General features: G+C 36.0%; 1 protein-coding gene across 1 annotated transcript in view; it reads left to right on the top strand.

Moving 5' to 3' along the window:
- EYS (eyes shut homolog) overlaps window positions 1-22,439 on the top strand; it is a 1,685,417-nt gene that overhangs the window by 456,512 nt on the left and 1,206,466 nt on the right. Inside the window, exon 13 of the mRNA XM_033867388.2 lies at window positions 12,972-13,087. Within this exon, the coding sequence (XP_033723279.1) occupies window positions 12,972-13,087 (116 nt within the window). The remainder of the gene's footprint in view (window positions 1-12,971; window positions 13,088-22,439) is intronic.

Genomic DNA, 22,439 nt, shown 5'->3' with positions numbered 1-22,439 from the left:
CCCATGCACCGCAATGAAGAGTAGCCCCCACTCACCACAACTAGTGAAAGCCCACGTGCAGCAACAAAGACCCAACACAGCCAGAAAGAAAGAAAGAGAGAGAGAGAGAGAGAGAGAGAGAGAGAGAGAGAGAGAGAGAGAGAAAGAAAGAAAGAAAGAAAGAAAGAAAGAAAGAAAGAAAGAAAGAAAGAAAGAAAGAAAGAAAGAAAGAAAGAAAGAAAGAAAGAAAGAAAGAAAGAAAGAAGAAAAAATATTAAAAGCAGTAAGGGGGAAAAAGCAACAAATAACATACAAGGAAATCTCCATAACACTATCAGCTGAAATACTTATAGTAACCATCTTTGGAAGGTAGGCTTTTAGTCAGGATAGTAGCTTACCACACCTAGAGAAAGAACTTCTGACAAAGAAAAAACATGTTCTTCCAAAATTATTTTTGTCTTAAAATTTTAAGATGATTGCTTAAAATGTTACATGATTTGGCAAGAAGATGATTATATGATATATGATTATAAAGTTACTAGTGATTTAATATTATCACATATTAACAAATTACTTTTATGTTTCATACTTAGAAATTCCCTCTTATTATAAATATTTATGTTAACAGAATAAAAAGAAACTACCTGAAAAAGTACTTGTAAACTTCAAATCCAAGGTCATTGGAGACTCTGCTTCCTTTCTGTATATGACAATGGCTATTGACTTTGTTTAACTAAAACACATTAAGATTAATTTATCTGATGTTCTTAGTGAATAAATATTGATTATTATGACATGATAAGATATTTCTCTCTGTGTGTTTTTAAAAACACATCTTGCCTCATGAACTGGTCTAAGAGATTAGAAACAAAGGTATACTTTAACAGTGGCTCTTCCAAGAAAAACTTACTGTGTTCCCAGCTGTCATTTCAGAACATAATTTTGTTAAACGGGAATTAAGGAATCACGAGGAATGCTCTAGAGAGCTGGTAGAACACTAGGCGCAGCAGAGCCACTGTCCTTGTTAACACCTGGGTCTTCTGGGAAATTTAAATAGAGCAATAAAAAACATGATCATTTTAAGATTGAAAGAGTTAGTGACCTAGTCCATGTTTATTTATATAAATATTATGACCAGTTAGGAGCAGTTAGATGAGTTTTTCAGTGGCCTACATGCAGCAGCCTCCTAGACCAGGCCAAACACTCTGACCCTTCCAGGGGATTCACTCCTGTCTCCATTCACATTATGTCAATGGTTTAATATATGTGGAAGATATATAAGAACCCATAAGTGGTTTAATTTATGTAGAAAATATTTACTTATCGATAGAATGAAAACACAGCCTTTATTCCCTGATTCCACACACACACACGCAAAATGAATAAACAAATAAGTAGAAAAAGAAGAAACAAAAGAAGAAAGACCCATCTGATTACCTGAGGAGGAAGGGGAGTAGAGATCAAATCAATAATATTAAATTCTAAAATGCCAAACACATCTCAGAGGGCTTGCTTTCATAGTTAATGATATTTGAGAATACCACATTTGCTTCTTGAAATTATTATTGGATTCATGGATCCCAACAGGCTGATGACAAGAGGTTATCTGAAACTGGAGTTCACACTTTTCTGAGCATTGTTACACCGTCTTAGCCTTTCCTGCCCGCTGCTTTCTTGGTTACAACACTTGTGGCTGAGTTCTTATTTCACCCTTCTTGCTACTAATTCTGTTGCAAAGGTAGCTTATTAACCTGCGATAAAATCATTATGGTTAACCATAAGACGAAACAGCTCTCCTATCAAGGAACTGCAACCTACAGGTAAACAAACTATTCAATAACCATTAAGGTCATGGCAATTATGACTTACATTAGGTCTTACATTATGACTCTAACCAGTGCTCTTCTAACTGTGATGTGCTAGAATTCCTCTTGGAAATTGTTAGGAAATAATTATGTTTAAAAAAGGGGGAAAAAGAGGCAGAAACACTATAATATGTGGTATTTGCTAAATAATTCTGAAAATAAGCTTTAGATTCAGATTATATATATAATGTAAAATGTATTTGAAATATACTATATGCATTTATTGTTATATATGCTAGATATATCTATAATTATATGCAATATATTGTATCTATCTACCTATCCATCTATCATCTATCTACCTAGTGTTACACATAAATACTTTCTGTTTAAAAACTAAAGAAAACCTCCACCTAATTTTACAGAATTAAGTTAAAAATCCTAATAAATTTAAAATATCAAGAACAAAAAGTTTTACATAATATAAAATAGTCAAAATAACTGTAAAACCATATTTGAAATATCTTAACAATTTGTCATATTCATTAGTTTATTTTACTTTACCAAGTGATAAAATGATCTATTGCAAGGAGTTATTGAAAGTATCTAAAACAATAGGCAAATATTACATTGTTTGCTTGGTACTTGCTTCTACTTCTGCTGTGTAAAAGCCTGGCTTACTTTTCTATGGTTAGAGATGCTTATTTCCCTTGGGGTCACTATGCTGGAAATGAGTTCCATATTCATGGTCTGAAAACTTTCAGCCACACTGATTTTCATATATCCTGAGGCTGCAAACACCTCGTGACTGTTGGCTGCATTCTTCAGTCAAAGTGATGATATTTACTGTCGCTACTGCCTGGCACCATCAAGCTCAGTGAGCATGAAAGCTGTCCATATCCAACCTGAAAATCACCTGTAGAGCCAGGGTAGATCTCCTTATTCCATGCATGTACAACTAAAACTACATGTTAGAACGTCAGTTATAAGCGATTAACATTGGTTATACTGTTAACCTCCGGGCTTTCTCCTTTAGCATCTCTATTATGAGGGTAAAGTTAACGACTATTGGTCGCTGCTATTTGTACAGAATCATTTTGGTGTCAACTAGACTATCTAGCTACTTAATAATATACAGAGAAAAGAGAATATATATATATATATATATATATAAATGAATTCATATATTAAAAGGGAATATTCAACATACATGATTTGAAAGTTACCTTAACAAATTCTCAGATTGTTTTCATGGTATATTTAAGAAAATATATTTCTGAAAGTATTAATTTACCAGACATTTTTAACTGATTTTTTTGCTACATTTGTGAATACTAGACAAAGAGTCAGGAGACATGAGTTCTAATTCTGTGTATTTTTTTTGTGTTTTTTTTTGCGGTACGCGGGCCTCTCACTGCTGTGGCCTCTCCCGTTGCGGAGCACAGGCTCCGGACGCGCAGGCTCAGCAGCCATGGCTCATGAGCCCAGCCGCTCCGCAGCATGTGAGATCTTCCTGGACCGGGGTAAGAACCCGTGACCACTGTATCGGCAGGTGGACTCTCAACCACTGCGCCACCAGGGAAGCCCTCTAATTCTGTTTTGCCGTCAACTAGTTACAGCAGTTTGAGCAATTAGCCTCTACGGGTTCAGCTTTCTCATTATAAAATGGAATAAGTTGAATGGATCAGTGGTTTTCAATCTGCGTTTTGAGACTCTGATGTGGGTGAATGCTGTCCTTAGGGGCTGGTGTGGAGAGAGAGAGGCTAGGACAGCTAAACCAGCAGGGCTCTGGGCTCCCCGCCCTGCTCAGTAAGAGCACAACTGCTTTTCACTGCTTTATTTATTTACACACCCTAGGGAAATGTGATTGTATGAGAGTTTCTTATTTACAATTAACAAACAAAAATCTTTAAAATAACTGAGCCAAATAATCTAATGTTTAAGACAGTTTGGAGCAATAAAAGATGTAAAATGCTATGGGCTTTCTAATGTGCTAGAAAACTGAGCGTGAGAAAAGGAATTATGTATCATCCTTCTGCAATGTATCTTAGAAAAAGCCTGATGGGGCAAAATGATTTTTAGTTCATGGTGTGCTTGTATTATTGTCATTTGGCTTTCAGACCAAAAAGTAATTGTCCCAAACATCTAAACTATCTGTAGCAGAATTGCATTCATATTCTGACACCTTTATGTTGGTGACAGTTCCTCAGAAGTTTATGTTTTTTTGTATTTTTAAGTACTATCTATGCCCTGGGGATAAAGTTTTATGTAATAGATTATATCTCCAGTTGTCAAATTGAGTCAGTATGGAAAGCAGTATTGAAGATATAAGAATGTGCTGGAACAGTACACCTCAATGGCAGGTAAACTCTTTTCCCATCATAGCTATGTTATCAGTGAGGAATAAAATTCTGGTGCTGGTAGCCTAAGCTCTTTTATTCTAGTTTTAAACTCTTTCTTTAAAAACAAACAAACAAAAAGCATTGTTAAAGGTAGGGGAACCCTTTGGAAAGGATCACAAATAGTTTCTGAAGGTAGGGCATGCAATAAGAGAGCTACATTATCACAAATAGATTGCTAATAGAGACTACAGATCCAAAATAGCAGAGTAGACAAAGAGCTGAGATTATTTTGAAGAATATAATATGAACTTTATGAGTAGATTGACTAGAATATAGCAAATAAAAGTGGAAATTTGCTCTTAATGTCATTTTCTCATTTAGAATAGGCACTAAAATGCTAATTTGCTCTTTTATCACTAGCAAAAAGTATCTTTACATGAAAACAGTGACTAAATTTCTTAGCGGCTTATATTTCCTTTAGAAAGTGTTTTAAAAGGTCAGCATAGTTTCATTTATGCTCTATTAATATCCACATCTAATGTGTGGCTTTTCATATTCTTCACATATTTATATCAGATTTTCCCAAGTTAAAGAAGTTGTGTTTTTCTAAAACAGTTCTGCCTTGAAACTATCACTCAATTTAACATATATTTCCATTGCTTTATTTCAGAATATGTTCAATCAGATTCAACATTTATAACTTTTTATAGAAATTGTTTTTAAATATTACATTAACTTTCTGTCAGAATAATACATATTATTTCATTTTAGATTTAAAGAACCAAGATAAATCATTTTCTCCAGCTGAAAGAAATAATGTTAACATAGTTTTGCTTGTTTGTTTTTAAGAATAAAGATGACCATATTCATGTCTAACCCTGAGTATCACTTTATCCAGTATTTGGAAGTCTTCATGTCTATGGTTAATTCTATAAGTCTTTAAAGATTAGACTAAGTACTTAAAATAATATTAAAAGGAAACGGACAATAAGTCAACAGGCAGAGCCCTTTATTCTTACAAGAACTGAACTCATTATGGATTTTCAATTTTTTTCATTTTATTAGTGAAAAACTAAATCTTTGTCCTTCTTCCTAGGACCATATGAGTAATGAATTAGAAAAAGACAACAATATAAGTGTTTTTTAAATTTTTATTCTTTTAGTGTGTATCTAAATTTTCAGGAATCGAAAAGTAAGTTTCATAAAGTAAGATGAATTTTGTGGCTAAGACAATCAAATATAATTACCTCAATATGTAAACACTTCATAATGGAGTCAGTCTTATTCTTCTTTCATTGGGATTTTCAGTCCTCATTTATAGAACTAGTTTTAGTTGATTGTAAGGAAGGGCTATTTAAAGGAATTCTAAAATATAATTTTTCTTGTTAGGAAAATGAGATGACTGAATATCTAGAAATTATAAATAAAATATTTTCTGGACTACATATTAACAATTAATATCATATATATTCCATGATTTAACACCCATTCTTTCAGTCAAATATAAGATAGTATTCAAGATAGTGATAATTGGTGGACAAAACAGATTTGACTTTCTATTTTACAAGTTAGAAAAATACACAATAAAATAAGTAAGTTATTTTAAAATATGGTAAGTACCAAGCATAAGGTGGAACACGTATGTAACTAGTATACATAAAAAGTGTCATGAACAATAAAACAGTAATTGTGAGAAAGGGAAGTATACTGGAGGAAATGATCAAAGCTTCAGGTAGAATGTGGCATTTATTTTGACCTGGAGGGAGGAACCAAATTTCAAAAGTTGGGGCAGAGGTCACGGGAAATAAGTGAAGATATTCCAGATGGAAGAATGCCAGAGAAGCAGGAATCCAATGCACAAGAGTAGTTTAGATTACCTGGAAAGGTCACGGGTAAGAGAACATTTTAGTTAAGTTACTGGTGTCTGACTGTGAGTCAGATATCATATGAAGTCCTATCCTAAGGACTCATTTAATCCTCCACCCTCATCAGTCAGGTACCATTATTTCTGATGTTCCTTGAGATTAAGTAGCAGGCTTATTATTATTTAGCTAATAATTCATGGAGCTTGATTTTAAATCCTGGCTGTCTCTCATCAAATCCCTGCAATCTTACATACTGCAGTAAATCCTCAAGCTTTGTTTTTTCTTAAAAGGAGTTTTTCTTCTTCCCCAGTTGAAGGATATGTTTCATAGGGGTGGACTTTTAGGTTGGCACTTAATTTCTCTCAGTCCATTATCATATTGTTCTACTGGGTTCTTGCTTCCACTGTTGGGAAGTAAATTGTCAGACCTGATGTCCCTTTGAAAGTAAGTGTCTTTGTTCTTTGGCTGCTTTTAAGATTTACTCTTTCTTTCATTATCAGCAGTTTTACCCTAGATAGTGTTTTCTTTGTGCTTAATCCAGCATAGGTCTGGAGATCTTTCTAAATCTGTGGTTACTGTCTTCTGTTATCTTTGGACAATTCTTAGGCAGTAATTTTTTCAAATATTGCTCTTATCTAGTTTCTCTTCTCCCTCTTTAATATTTCAATTCTTTTTATTATTTCCCATATTTGACAGTTTTTTTTTCTGACTTCTTTATTCTTTTGTCTTTATGTACTTCAGTCTGGATATTTACTACTAATCCTCTACTAAGATTTTATTAAAATAATGGAATAAATTTCAATTATTATTATTTCCAAATCACAGTATTTTTTTTACTTTTTTATAGCAGGTTTCTAGTGAAATTCTCTATTTTGTCTTCTATATTCTCACATATATTAATCATAGTCATTTAAAAATATCCAGTAACACAATATCTGAATAATCTGTTCCTACTGTCTGATTTTCTCTTGAATTTTGGTCATCAACATTCTTTAATTTTTTATTGAATACCAGACATTTTGTTATCAAATATTGAAAAATTTCCTCTAATGTTAACTTCCTCCAAAGAGCACTTCATTTCTGTGGCAGGACAACAGAGCACAGATCAATGACCTCAACTAAAATGTAGAGTGGGGTTTTAGCATGATCTGGGCTGGGAGTTTGGCTGGTTTGTTTTACTTCTAGACCTTGGGGTTTCCATGAAAGCAAAAAGTGTTTCGCAGGACCATTGCATCTTACAGGCCCTAAACTCCAACCTCGACCTTTCCTGGAACACAAGACTACTGAATCTTCGCTATTCACTTTAGCTGCTTTCTGCTTACATTGGGTAGTTTCACCCTAGACAACAAATGTCTCCAAATGATTGCTCCTCAACATTTGGGATCATTTGTTTGTTCTTCTCTTCATGGACCTCTCTCCTCAACAGAGTTGAATACATATATTTGTGTGTACATATATATACATATATATATATATATATATATATATACACACACACACACAAATATATATATATATATTCATTCCAGGAAAATTGTTGCAAGCTCCAGCTGCTTCTATTTACCTGAATTTAAGAAAGCAAATGTTCTGGCATTAAAATCAAGGGCAAGAGTGATCTTACTTTAGTTTGCTTCCCTTCTCTCCAGAATTTATGAGATGCAATCTGTTTTGGTTGTTCTTTTCAGAATTCAATCATTGTTCTATGTATTTTACTCAGTTTCTCTAGTTGTTTTTGGCAAAATGAGGTTTGGCAGGATTTTTTGTTGTTGTTTGCTTGTTTGTTTGGTAAATAGCGTTTATTAATATAAGGACATTCCTGAAAAGTTCTCATTTGATAAGAGAATTTTTATGAATGTGTATTGAATTATATAATGTTTTTTTCTGAATCTGAGATGGTCAAACCATTTTTTCCTTCTTTAATAGAGTTTCTTCTATTGAAGCATACTTTTATTTCTGTAAGACAAAAACAAATTACCTGCTCATAATAGAACAAATCTTGAAGGCACTCTTAGATTCAATTACTTAAAATTATTTTTTTCAATTTTACTTTTTTTGATCACATAAGATTGACTGAGTTTGCATTTCTTGTTATATGCTTGCCAGATTTTGGTATCTAGACTTTACTAGTCTCAAAATTTAAGTTGGGTAGTTCCCCTGCTTTTCTGTTTTCTGCACCTATATGACATAAGAGAAGAATTAAAGATTTGGAAGCAATTTTATTTGTCTTTGTAAGCATACTGTCAATCTCCCTTTTTGGTGCATTTAAAAATGTTTACTTATTTAGTAAGATTTTCCACTATTTCTTGATCAATTTTCCTAATTTATTATCTGAAATTTGTCCATATTGTTTAAGTTTGTGTTTGTAATCGATACATTTCTGGATTCTCTCTCTCCTCCTCTTTCATCTTTGTTTTCCTAGTCTGATAATCTTTATCCTTCAGTACGTTCATACAAAGAAGTAATGTAAAATAATAATAATAGTAATGAAAAATTGTTCATAAAAGAAATAATGAAAAGTAAATACTTTTAAATAATAAAATAAAAATAACGAAATAATGAAAATTGTTCATACAGTAATTTCCTTACATATGAACCTTCAAGTTTCAAACTTTCAAAGATGTGGACGTGCATTTGCATGTCCAGTTGCGTAAGTTAGTTCATGTGTCTGGCGTACTTTGTCACGTGCGTGGATCCTCTACAATTGGTTGTGCTTTTGTGTACTTTACTGTATCCTTTACTGTGTAGGGTACAGTAGTACACTATCTTTATTTCAAGCCCAGGATGTACAGAAGCAAGTGTAAAAGCAGCAGTGATGTAGCTGGTACTGCTAAGAAGTGCCAGGTGTTGTGCTGTACTACTGTACTTTTCAAGGTACCATACTGCAAGACTAAAAATGTTTTCTTTATTTTTGTGTTTGTTTTTTATGTATTATTTGTGTAAAAGGTATTATAAACTTATTACAGTACAGTACTATATAGCCGACTGTGTTAGTTGGGTACCTAGGCTAACTTTGTTGGACTTAACGAACACACTCTCAGAACAGAACTCATTCGTATGTAGGGGTCTTACTATACAAAGAAATAATGTAGATATGGATAATTATGTTCAAGTGCAGTACTTGTTGTGTGTTGTACTTTGACCTTGTCAGATCTAGTCTGGCAAGCCTGGAAGGAATGGTTGCTATTGATTAGTGGTGATTATTGGTCACTAGGCCAAGCATGTCATTACTAGGCCAAGCCAAATCATTACTGCATGCAATGCTCAAAATAAGCATATGAAGTAGACATTATTGGTACTTTATGTATAAATGCACCTGAGGCTTAGATAACTTATATAGTTTACTTAGATAAATTAAGTAGGTTAGCAGATGTGTTAGGCAGAATTATAAAATGGCCCCAAGATCTCCACCTCCTAGTGAACATGTCCTGTAAAACCTACTCTCCTTGAGCATAAGTAAGACCTGTGAAAATAGTGGGATAGTACTACCATTTATGTTACTTTATATGGAAAAAGAGATTTTACAGGTGTAACTAAGGTCCCTAATCAGCTGACTTTGATTTATCAAATGTAAGATTATCTCGGGTGTGCCTGACCTAATTAGATGGGTCCTTAAAGGAGACAAGACACAGAAGCAGGTGCTCCCCTGTTGGCCTTGAAGGAACAAGCCACCCCACTGTGCTTTGAGAAGACAAGGCCATGTGCCAAGGATGTGACACCATCTGGATCTGAGAGCCATCCATGCCTGGCAACTAGCAAGTGACCAGACCCAAGTCCTAGGGCCACAATGCAATAAATTTTACTGACAACCACTGTTTGGAAAAGGAACCCAAGCCTCAGATGAGATCATAACCCCAGTCAATACTTTGTTTTAGCCTGGTGAGACTTTAAGCAAAGGACTTGACTCACCTGTGTCTGGACATATGAACCACAGAAAATGTGAGACAGCAAATTTATGTTTAAAGCTGCTAAATTTGTGGTAATTTTCTACACAGCAATAGAAATTCAATACCCCATACATGTATGGATATTTAATAAGCCACAAAGCTGGTGTTCAAATGTCATCTCTCAGACTTCAAAATTTATATTCAGAATTATGCTAACCTTCTTACGTTTGTATATTTGTCACTGATCACAAGGATTTAAAATATCTAGCTCATGGCCTGAAAAACTAAACTGCTACTACATAGTTACATGCAGAATATTATATAGAGTGTGTTATATATGTAGTTATTATACCTACCAAACTTGACCACTTTGTCTTCTGTCTCACTGGCTGTGTAGTTCACTGAGTTGGATCTGTGTCATCTTTTATCATCTTCTGCCTTTCCTGTCTCCTACTCACTATGTATTTTCAAACTATGAAAACATTTTTATCTGAATTTGGCAGGAAGACAAATGTCTACTTTGCATTAAGAGGTAAAAACAATGTGACACCAACATCACAAATTATACAAACTTTTACTCGTTTTAGTAAACATATTTAAATACATTTTCCTCCTCAGGTAAAGTAACTCAAAATATTATTATATGATTATGGAATGCCAAGGTAATATGGCTTAAAAGTAGTGTGTCAGCTTTATTATTTTAAGTTACTGGAATTAATTAACTTTATAGTGTTGATTGGGAAAGTGCTTTGCACTAAGAATATCTAAGTTCAGAATAATGCTTCTGAATCAAATAAGAAACAGACGAATAGAAATACTTGAACTATGGGTTAATTCTACTTAATATTCTGCTCTCTGCAACATTTATATTTTTTTCATGTTTAATATTAGAAAAATGTCTATTTCCTTGATCACTTTGTTTCTGTTTCATACAGATTCCATCATATCTGGAGATCACTGCTTTGGTACCTGACACTTTAGTGATAATTAGATCATTAAATGCATGGCAATTTTCTACTCATTATTAAATCATCAAGAATACCAATAAGAAATATATGGCTTTAATGGCAAAGAAATTTGTTTGGCTTTTTTGCTCACTCACTGAATTTGTTTCAAATTACTACTGATACGTCAAAATAAAAACCAGCAGTATACTCATGCATTTGTCTTAACAGAAACAATTAACACCCCTTTGAAGGTGAATTGCCAGAAATAACTAAAGGGCACCTCACATGGTCCACAGGTTACGGACATCCATCCTGCATCCTGATCTGCCCTTCTGTCTTTCACTAGGTTGGGTCATGGTCCCCCATTCACTACAGCAGATGCTTAGTCTTGCCTGTTATAGAATTGCTTCCATTTCAAATAGCATATGCATTAAACAAAATATGATCATTACCTTCAATTTTCATGTAAGTCCTCTTTGTAACGCTTGCACAAAAGAGAAGGAAAAAGAAATAAGCTAAATGCAATCAATGAAAACTTTCTGAATACTGCCAAACTCTGAGGAAGTTCACAATGATAGAGGCAGAACACAGGAAAAAATTGCTGCTGAAATCCAGCAAACCATAAGTACTGAGAGTGAGAACTCTGAGTGGAGAATGAACACATGTTCAGGAGTAAAATCTGGTCTTGGTATGGCCACTCTCATCCCTCTGCTTTTCACAAGCAGCTGAAAACTAAAGCTGGGACCTCAGTGGAGCTACTCATACATTTGGATTATTGTAACCTAAATGCATCTACATTGAGCATGAATGTATGTGTTTCTCTGGTGAAAAAAGTTAGTTGACTGGAATGTTTGAACTCTACGAACTTTCTGTCTACCTATAGTAAAGGTATAGAATCTTTGTGAAGTCTGTTTTGTGTACTAACTTCATATTTTACATTATTTTTCCTATCATTGTTTCCATTGTTGAATCAACAGGTATTAAGCGTCCACTGGTGCCAGGCCTTCTCAAGGTACTGGAATATATTACACCAGAACATGTTTTCCCATCTCAGAGAGCTCCTGCTCTTGTGTGTTCACAGAACTATGTAGACTCAACTCCATTCCCAAGTGAAAAGTTGGGCTGGCATCACCTGACACAGCTCTCTCCATTAGAAATGTAACAAAATCTATGTGTGTTCAGTAAATTTTCTAGCAGCCACATTAAAAAAAAGTCCAAAGAAACAGATGAAATTAATTTTAATAATACAATCGTGTGTTTAACTCTTTATATCCAAATTATTACCATTACAACATGTAATAAAATTATTAGTGAGATACTTTATATATATATTTTTTAATATTAACTTTTCCAAATCCAGTGTGTATTTTATACTTACAGCCTCATTTGGGACCAGGCACATTTCAATGCTCTATAACCACAGGTGGTCAGTGGCTACTGGTACTGAACAGAGAAGATCAAGATAACACCTAACATTGATGCTACAATTTTTCATATTTCTAAATCTAGAATTGCTAAACATTAGAGCCCAAATTCTAACTTTTTGAAAAGAGCTCTAGTCTTCAACATTATTTTTAATGTATAAATTACTGTCCCACCATAATTTGAGGTGTCTTTTGGGTTGTTTTTCTATTTGCCCAATCAGGAAAAGCAATTTTGCTTCCAGTATTTTGAATATTGTTATAGACCAATTCGATTCTTCAGAAAAATAATATGCAAAGTTTTACAATTTCAATAAATGAACAATACTACACTTACATAAGTTAATTATTTGTAAGTAACATCACAAAGCTGTCAGGTTTATTTTGTTGTAGTTATTTTTTTAACTCATGAGCTAGTTGCCAAGTACCACATTTAGTTATTTAGTTTTACACAATCACTAGTCTTCATATTACTAATACACTAACTTTATATTAACTTTTAACAAGACCAATAGCTCTGTATTGTGAGCTTGACACATAAATATTAACTTTTATTGAATTAGATACTAAAGAATACCATTCACATAGTTTTTAAACTGCGGTAAAGTAATTTTTGACAAGTATTGACATTCTATAAAAATTGAAAAAAATAATAAATTGACAGAGATAAAAATAACCAAGAGTAATAAGAAATGACCTAAAGGTTGTATATTTTCATATTCCCTTAGAACCACCAATGCCTTTCTGGTTGGGAAGGATATTTTTGTGAACAAGAATTCAATGACTGCAAAAAGAATCCCTGTAAGAACAATTCCACCTGTACTGACCTTGACAATGGCTACCGGTGAGTAATATATTCATTGTTTCTTTACAAAATTACTTGGAATTCACGATGTCTTTGGGATATATCCAGACATTGTTTTCACTTTACATCAATTAATTAAAATAATGGTATTAAGGTGAAGAGCCATTTCCTGAAAAGATAGTGTCACGTTCATTTAAAATTTGCAAATACCAAAGTGCAGATATCCAGTCAAAAAAGGAATAAACAAATTTTAACTTGGAAATGCAATGTCCAGATGTGGCTCATCTTACGAATACCCTTATTTCTTGAAAACACGCTTTTGCCATTTCAGCATTGTTTCGGGTCATTCCATGCAAAATCAGTGCCACAATACGTGTCCTTAGTGGGTCTATTAAATTAAATTCAAATTGTTTCTTATAAATTAATCATGAGTTTGGATTATTTTAGTCAAATTATTGGTAAATTTTACAACATTTACTATCCACATGTTCCATACTACAATTTTATATATATATATATATATATATATATATATATATATATATATATATATATATATTTTAAACATCTTTATTGGGGTATAATTGCTTTACAATGGTGTGTTAGTTTCTGCTTTATAACAAAGTGAATCAGTTATACATATACATGTGTTCCCATATCTCTTCCCTCTTGCATCTCTCTCCCTCCCACCCTCCCTATCCCAACCCTCCAGGTGGTCACAAAGCACCGAGCCGATATCCCTGTGCTATGCGGCTGCTTCCTACTAGCTATCTACCTTACGTTTGTTAGTGTATATATGTCCATGACTCTCTCTCGCCCTGTCATGGCTCACCCTTCCCCCTCCCCATATCCTCAAGTCCGTTCTCCAGTAGATCTGTATATTTATTCCCGTCTTACCCCTAGGTTCTTCATGACATTTTTTTTTCTTTTCTTATCTTCCATATATATGTGTTAGTATACGGTATTTGTCTTTTTCTTTCTGACTTACTTCACTCTGTATGACAGACTCTAGGTCTACCCACCTCGTTACAAGCAGCTCCATTTTGTTTCTTTTTATGGCTGAGTAATATTCCATTGTATATATGTGCCACATCTTCTTTATCCATTCATCCGATGATGGGCACTTAGGTTGTTTCCATCTCCGGGCTATTGTAAATAGAGCTGCAATGAACATTTTGGTACATGACTCTTTTTGAATTTTGGTTTTCTCAGGGTATATACCCAGTAGTGGGATTGCTGGGTCATATGGTAGTTCTATTCGTATATTTTTAAGGAATCTCCATACTGTTCTCAATAGTGGCTGAACCAATTCACATTCCCACTAGCAGTGCAAGAGTGCTCCCTTTTCTCCACACCCTCTCCAGCATTTATTGTTTCTAGAGTTTTTGATGATGGCCATTCTGACTGGTGTGAGATGATATCTCATTGTAGTTTTGATTTGTATTTCTCTAATGATTAATGATGTTGAGCATTCTTTCATGTGTTTGTTGGCAGTCTGTATATCTTCTTTGGAGAAATGTCTATTTAGGTCTGCCCATTTTTGGATTGGGTTGTTTGCTTTTTTTGTTATTGAGCTGCATGAGCTGCTTGTAAATTTTGGAGATTAATCCTTTGTCAGTTGCTTCATTTGCAAATATTTTCTCCCATTCTGAGGGTTGTCTTTTGGTCTTGTTTATGGTTTCCTTTGTTGTGCAAAAGCTTTGAAGTTTCATTAGGTCCCATTTGTTTATTTTTGTTTTTATTTCCATTTCTCTAGGAGGTGGGTCAGAAAGGATCTTGCTGTGATTTATGTCATAGAGTGGTCTGCCTATGTTTTCCTCTAAGAGTTTGATAGTGTCTGGCCTTACATTTAGGTCTTTAATCCATTTTGAGCTTATTTTTGTGTATGGTGTTAGGGAGTGATCTAATCTCATACTTTTACATGTATCTGTCCAGTTTTCCCAGCACCATTTATTGAAGAGGCTGTCCTTTCTCCACTGTACATTCCTGCCACCGTTATCAAAGATAAGGTGTCCATATGTGCGTGGGTTTATCTCTGGGCTTTCTATCCTCTTCTATTGATCTATATTTCTGTTTTTGTGCCAGTACCATACTGTCTTGATTACTGTAGCTTTGTAGTATAGTCTGAAGTCAGGGAGCCTGATTCCTCCAGCTCCATTTTTCGTTCTCAAGATTGCTTTGGCTATTCGGGGTCTTTTGTGTTTCCATACAAATTGCGAATTTTTTTGTTCTAGTTCTGTGAAAAATGCCAGTGGTAGTTTGATAGGGATTGCATTGAATCTATAGATTGCTTTGGGTAGTAGAGTCATTTTCACAATGTTGATTCTTCCAATCCAAGAACATGGTATATCTCTCCATCTATTTGTATCATCTTTAATTTCTTTCATCAGTGTCTTATAATTTTCTGCATACAGGTCTTTTGTCTCCTTAGGTAGGTTTATTCCTAACTATTTTATTCTTTTTGTTGCAATGGTAAATGGGAGTGTATTCTTGATTTCACTTTCAGATTTTTCATCATTAGTATATAGAAATGCCGCAGATTTCTGTGCATTAATTTTGTATCCTGCTACTTTACCAAATTCATTGATTAGCTCTAGTAGTTTTCTGGTAGCATCTTTTGGATTCTCTATGTATAGGATCATGTCATCTGCAAACAGTGACAGCTTTACTTCTTCTTTTCTGATTTGGATTCCTTTTATTTCCTTTTCTTCTCTGATTACTGTGGCTAAAACTTCCAAAACTATGTTGAATAAGAGTGGTGAGAGTGGGCAACCTTCTCTTGTTCCTGATCTTAGTGGAAATGCTTTCAGTTTTTCACCATTGAGGATGATGTTGGCTGTGGGCTTGTCATATATGGCCTTTATTATGTTGAGGAAAGTTCCCTCTATGACTACTTTCTGCAGGGTTTTTATCATAAATGGGTGTTGAATTTTGTCAAAAGCTTTCTCTGCATCTATTGAGATGATCATATGTTTTTTTTTTTCCTTCAATTTGTTAATATGGTTTATCACATTGATAGATTTGCGTATATTGAAGCATCCTTGCATTCCTGGAATGAACCCCACTTGATCATGGTGTATGATCCTTTTAATGTGCTGTGGATTCTGTTTGCTAGTATTTTGTTCAGGATTTTTGCATCTATGTTCATCAGTGATATTGGCCTGTAGTTTTCTTTCTTTGTGACATCCTTGTCTGGTTTTGGTATCAAGGTGATGGTGGCCTCGTAGAAGGAATTTGGGAGTGTTCCACCCTCTGCTATATTTTGGAAGAGTTTGAGAAGGATAGGTGTTAGCTCTTCTCTAAATGTTTGATAGCATTCACCTGTGAAGCCTTCTGGTCCTGGGCTTTTGTTTGTTGAAAGATTCTTAATCACAGTTTCAATTTCAGTGCTTGTGATTGGTCTGTTCATATTTTCTATTTCTTCCTGATTCAATCTTGGCAGGTTGTGCATTTCTAAGAATTTGTCCATTTCTTCCAGGTTGTCCATTTTATTGGCATAGAGTTGCTTGTAGTAATCTCTCATGATGCTTTGTATTTCTGCAGTGTCAGTTGTTACTTCTCCTTTTTCATTTCTAATTCTATTGATTTGAGTCTTCTCCCTTTTTTTCTTGTTGAGTCTGGCTAATGGTTTATCAATTTTATTTATCTTCTCAAAGAACCAGCTTTTAGTTTTATTGATCTTTGCTATTGTTTCCTTCATTTCTTTTTCATTTATTTCTGATCTGATTTTTATGATTTCTTTCCTTCTGCTAACTTTGGGGTTTTTTTGTTCTTCTTTCTCTAATTGCTTGAGGTGCAAGGTTAGGTTGTTTATTCGAGATGTTTACTGCTTCTTAAGGTGGGCTTGTATTGCTATAAACTTCCCCCTTAGAACTGCTTTTGCTGCATCCCATAGGTTTTGGGTCATTGTGTCTCCATTGTCATTTGTTTCTAGGTATTTTTTTTTATTTCCTCTTTGATTTCTTGAGTGATCACTTCATTATTAAGTAGTGTATTGTTTAGCCTCCATGTGTTTGTATTTTTTACAGATCTTTTCCTGTAATTGATATCTCATGTCTCATGGCGTTGTGGTCAGAAAACATACTTGATACAACTTCAATTTTCTTAAATTTACCAAGGCTTGATTTGTGACCCAAGATATGATCTATCCTGGAGAATGTTCCATGAGCACTTGAGAAAAATGTGTATTCTGTTGTTTTTGGATGGAATGTCCTATAAATATCAATTAAGTCCATCTTGTTTAATGTATCATTTAAAGCTTGTGTTTCCTTATTTATTTTCATTAAGGATGATCTGTCCATTGGTGAAAGTGGTGTGTTAAAGTCCCCTACTATGAATGTATTACTGTTGATTTCACCTTTTATGGCTGTTAGTATTTGCCTTATGTATTGGGGTGCTCCTATGTTGGGTGCATAAATAATTACAATTGTTATATCTTCTTCTTGGATCAATCCCTTGATCATTATGTAGTGTCCTTCTCTGTCTCTTCTAATAGTCTTTATTTTAAAGTCTATTTTGTCTGATATGAGAATTGCTACTCCAGCTTTCTTTTGGTTTCCATTTGCATGGAATATCTTTTTCCATCCCCTTGCTTTCAGTCTGTATGTGTCTCTAGGTCTGAAGTGGGTCTCTTGTAGACAGCATATATATGGATCTTGTTTTTGTATCCATTCAGCCAATCTGTGTCTTTTGGTGGGAGCATTTAGTCCATTTACATTTAAGGTAATTATCAATATGTATGTTCCTATTCCCATTTTCTAAATTGTTTTGGGTTCGTTATTATAGGTCTTTTCCTTCTCCTGTGTTTCTTGTCTAGAGAAGTTCCTTTAACATTTGTTGTAAAGCTGGTTTGGTGGTGCTGAACTCTCTCAGCTTTTGCTTCTCTGTAAAGGTTTTAATTTCTCCATCAATTCTGAATGAGATCCTTGCTGGGTAGAGTAGTCTTGGTTGCAGCTTTTTCTCCTTCATCACTTTCAGTATGTCCTGCCACTCCCTTCTGGCTTGTAGGGTTTCTGCTGAAAGATCAGCTGTTAACCTTATGGGGATTCCCTTATGTGTTATTTGTTGTTTTTCCCTTGCTGCTTTTAATATGCTTTCTTTGTATTTAATTTTTGACAGTTTGATTAATATGTGTCTTGGCGTATTTCTCCTTGGATTTATCCTGTATGGGACTCTCTGTGCTTCCTGGACTTGATCAACTATTTCCTTTCCCATATTAGGGAAGATTTCAACTCTAATCTCTTCAAATATTTTCTCAGTCGCTTTCTTTTTCTCTTCTTCTTCTGGAACCCCTATAATTCGAATGTTTGTGTGTTTAATGTTGTCCCAGAGGTCTCTGAGACTGTCCTCAGTTCTTTTCATTCTTTCTTCTTTGCAGTAGTTATTTCCACTATTTTAACTTCCAGGTCACTTATCTCTTCTTCTGCTTCAGTTATTCTGCTATTGATCCCATCTAGAGTACTTTTAATTTCATTTATTGTGTTGTTCATCATTGCTTGTTTCATCTTTATTTCTTCTAGGTCCTTGTTAACTGTTTCTTGCATTTTGTCCATTCTATTTCCAAGATTTTGGATCATCCTTACTATCATTATTCTGAATTCTTTTTCAGGTAGACTGCCTATTTCCTCCTCATTTGTTAGGTCTGGGGCATTTTTATCTTGCTCCTTTATCTGCTGTGTGTTTTTCTGTCTTCTCATTTTGCTTATCTTACTGTGTTTGGGGTCTCCTTTTTGCAGGCTGCAGGTTTGTAGTTCCCGCTGTTTTTGATGTCTGTCTCCAGTGGCTAATGTTGGTTCAGCGGGTTGTGTAGGCTTCCTGGTGGAGGGGACTAGCGCCTGTGTTGTGTTGGATGAGGCTGGATTTTGTCTCTCTAGTGGGCAGGTTCACGTCTGGTGGTGTGTTTTGGGGTGTCTGTGGCCTTATTATGATTTTAGGCAGCCTCTCTGCTAATGGGTGGGGTTGTGTTCCTGTTTTGCTAGTTGTTTGGCATAGGTTGTCCAGCACTGTAGCTTGCTGGTCGTTGAGTGAAGCTGGAGGTCTCTGGGAGATTTTCACCGTTTGATATTAAGTGGAGCTGGGTGGTCTCTTGTTGACCAGTGTCCTGAATTTGGCTCTCCCACCTCAGAGGCAGAGCCCTGACTCCTGGCTGGAGCACCAAGAGCCTTTCATCCACACGGCTCTGAATAAAAGGGAGAAAACGTAGAGAGAATTAGTTGAAGTATGAAGAAAGAAAGAAAGAAAGAAAGGAGGGAAGGAAGGAAGGAAGAAAGAAAGAAAGAAGCAAGGAAGGAAGAAAGAAACAAGGAAGGAAAGAAGGCCAAGGAAAGAAAGGAGGGAGGGAGGGAGGGAGGGAGGAAGGAAGGAGGGAAGGAAGGAAAAAAGACAGAAAAAAGAAGATACAGTAAAATAAAATAAAGTATAATAAAGTTATTGAATTAAAAAATAATTATTTAGAAAAAAAAAGGGACGGATAGAACCGTAGGACAAATGTTGGAAGCAAAGCTATACAGACAAAATCTTACACAGAAGCATACACATACACCCTCACAAAAAGAGGTAAAGGGGAAAAAATCATAAATCTTGCTCTCAGAGACCACCTCCTCAATTTGGGATGATTCATTGTCTAAAGGAGGGAAGGAAGGAAAGAAAGAAAGAAAGAAGGTAAAGTATAATAAAGTTATTAAAATTAATTATTAAGAAAAAAAGTTAAAAAAAAAGAAAAAACATGGACGGATAGAACCCTAGGACAAATGGTGGAAGCAAAGCTATACAGACAAGATCTCACACAGAAGCATACACATACACATTCACAAAAAGAGGAAAAGGGGAAAAAAATCATAGATCTTGCTCTCGAAGCCCACCTCCTCAATTTGGGATGACTCGTTGTCTATTCATGTATTCCACAGATGCAGGGTACATCAAGTTGATTGTGGAGCTTTAATCCGCTGTTTCTGAGGCTGCTGGGAGAGATTTCCCTTTCTCTTCTTTGTTCTCACAGCTCACAGGGGCTCAGCTTTGGATTTGGCCTTGCCTCTGTGTGTAGGTTGCTGGAGGGCGTCTGTTTTTTGCTCAGACAGGACGGGGTTAAAGGAGCCGCTGACTCGGGGGCTCTGGCGCACTCAGGCCGGGGGAGGGAGGGGCACTGCGTGCGGGGTGGGCCTGAGGCGGTAGAGGCCGACGTGACATTGCACCAGCCTGAGGCCCACAGTGCGTTCTCCCGGGGAAGTTGTCCCTGGATCCCGGGAACCTGGCCGTGGCGGGCTGCACAGGCTCCCCGGAAGAGGGGTGTGGATAGTGACCTGTGCTCGCACACAGGCCCCTTGGTGGCGGCAGCAGCAGCCTTAGTGTCTTCCGCCCGTCCCTGGGGTCCGCGCTTTTAGCCGCGGCTCGCGCCCGTCTCTGGGGTTCGTGCTTTTAGCCGCGACTCGCGCCCGTCTCTGGAGTTCTTTTAAGCAGTGCTCTTAAACCCCTCTCCTCACGCCCCAGGAAACAAAGAGGGAAGAAAAAGTCTCTTGCCTTTTCGGCAGGTGCAGACTTTTCCCCGGACTCCCTCCCAGCTAGCCGTGGTGCACTAACTCCTTCAGGCTATGTTCAAGCCGCCAACCCCAGTCCTCTCCCTGTGCTCCGACCGAAACCCAAGCCTCAGCTCGCAGCCCCGCCTGCCCCGGCGGGTGAGCAGACAAGCCTCTCGGGCTGGTGAGTGCCGGTCGGCACGGATCCTCTGTGCGGGAATCTCCCCGCTTTGCCCTCCGCACCCCTGTTGCTGTGCACTCCTCCGCGGCTCGAAGCTCCCCACTCCGCCTCCCGCAGTCTCTTCCCATGAAGGGGCTTCCTAGTGTGTGGAAACTTTTCCTCCCTCACGGCTCCCTCCCACTGGTGCAGGTGCCGTCCCTATTCTTTTGTCTCTGTTTTTTCTTATTTTCTTTTGCCCTACCCAGGTACGTGGGGAGTTTCTTGCCTTTTGGGAGGTCTGAGGTCTTCTGCCAGCCTTCAGTAGGTGTTCTGTAGGAGTTGTTCCACGTGTAGATGTATTTCTGGTGTATCTGTGGGGAGGAAGGTCGTCTCCCGCGTCTTACTCTTCCGCCATCTTCAAGGTCCCCCTACAATTATATTATTAACTGATTTTTAGATGAGAAGTTTGAAGAAACTAAATAGAAATTCTGAGTAGCCACTTCTATTATTCCAAAACTTTAATAACCAAATATATAGTTGTAAATAGTTTTTAACTTTTGACTTCTTTGGTGTGTGCACTAGGTCCCTTAAGCAGATGCAAAATCAGGCATGCTGTAACTACAAAGATTTTCTTATCACACAAGCAGAATAATTTAATACAAATATTGTTATATACTTATATTTCCAGGGGTAAATCAAAGTGGTTTCAGGACGTCCTCTAAAATAACTCATAAACTGTCTTTTGTCTTGTGATTAAAATTGATAATTCTGAATCATCTCAAGCACGTAAGAGTTTTTGCAAATGTTCTTCATGTTTAGTGACTGAAATGGGAAGTAAGACTTAGACTAGTCAACAGTAGGCAGTTTATTTCATTATAAGGGAATTCTGAAATGACTGGCATTTCAAAGGCTGTAAGAAAAATAATGAATAACTTCCGTAATATAGGAAAACTCCCAATTACAATAGTTGACATTAGTTTAAAAATACAAAAATGTAAAAACCCAGCGTTATTTTTGTGATATTATCAATTATTAAAATTGATATATTATCACAAATTAATATTTACTGCCTATCCATCTATGTAGTGGGAGAAAGAATCAACTTTTGTTAGGCTATGGAAAAAAAAACTTTTCATAATTATCCATTTATTTTATTTTTCTTAAATAGCTCTATTAATTATAACCTACAATATATAATATGAATTTTCCAGGATACTTTTCAGACTCTGAGATATCCTTTTAAACATTCAGCTCTCTCTTAAGTTTCTGAAGATAATTAGTTTATGCATTTGTGTATGTGTACGTGACACGTAATTTTGGGATGGCTTAAGAAAGTGGGGTTTTGGCCTGGATGGGATATTGTCAGGAGGTGGGAAGCATTCTGTGATTGGGTTTATAATGAATCTCATGTAGAAGGATGGAAAACTAGACAGAGGAGGAAACCAACATGTTTACAGAGGCAGCGATCCTTCTTAATAGCCATTTTAGGGGAAGGTTTGCCATTCTTGTGGTTTAGATAATGTTCATGTTTTTGTTTGTATTCAGATATGTTTGTAGGGTAGGCTTATTTATTTATTTATTTATTTATTTTGCGGTATGCGGGCCTCTCACTATTGTGGCCTCTCCCGTTGAGGAGCACAGGCTCCGGATGCGCAGGCTCAGCGGCCACGGCTCACGGGCCCAGCCGCTCCGCGGCATGTGGGATTTTCCCGGACTGAGG

The sequence above is a fragment of the Tursiops truncatus genome, chromosome 12, assembly GCF_011762595.2.
Source record: "Tursiops truncatus isolate mTurTru1 chromosome 12, mTurTru1.mat.Y, whole genome shotgun sequence".
Lineage (NCBI taxonomy): Eukaryota > Metazoa > Chordata > Mammalia > Artiodactyla > Delphinidae > Tursiops > Tursiops truncatus.
Note: the sequence above shows the minus strand (reverse complement) of the source record. Positions and strands in the feature narration are given on the sequence as shown.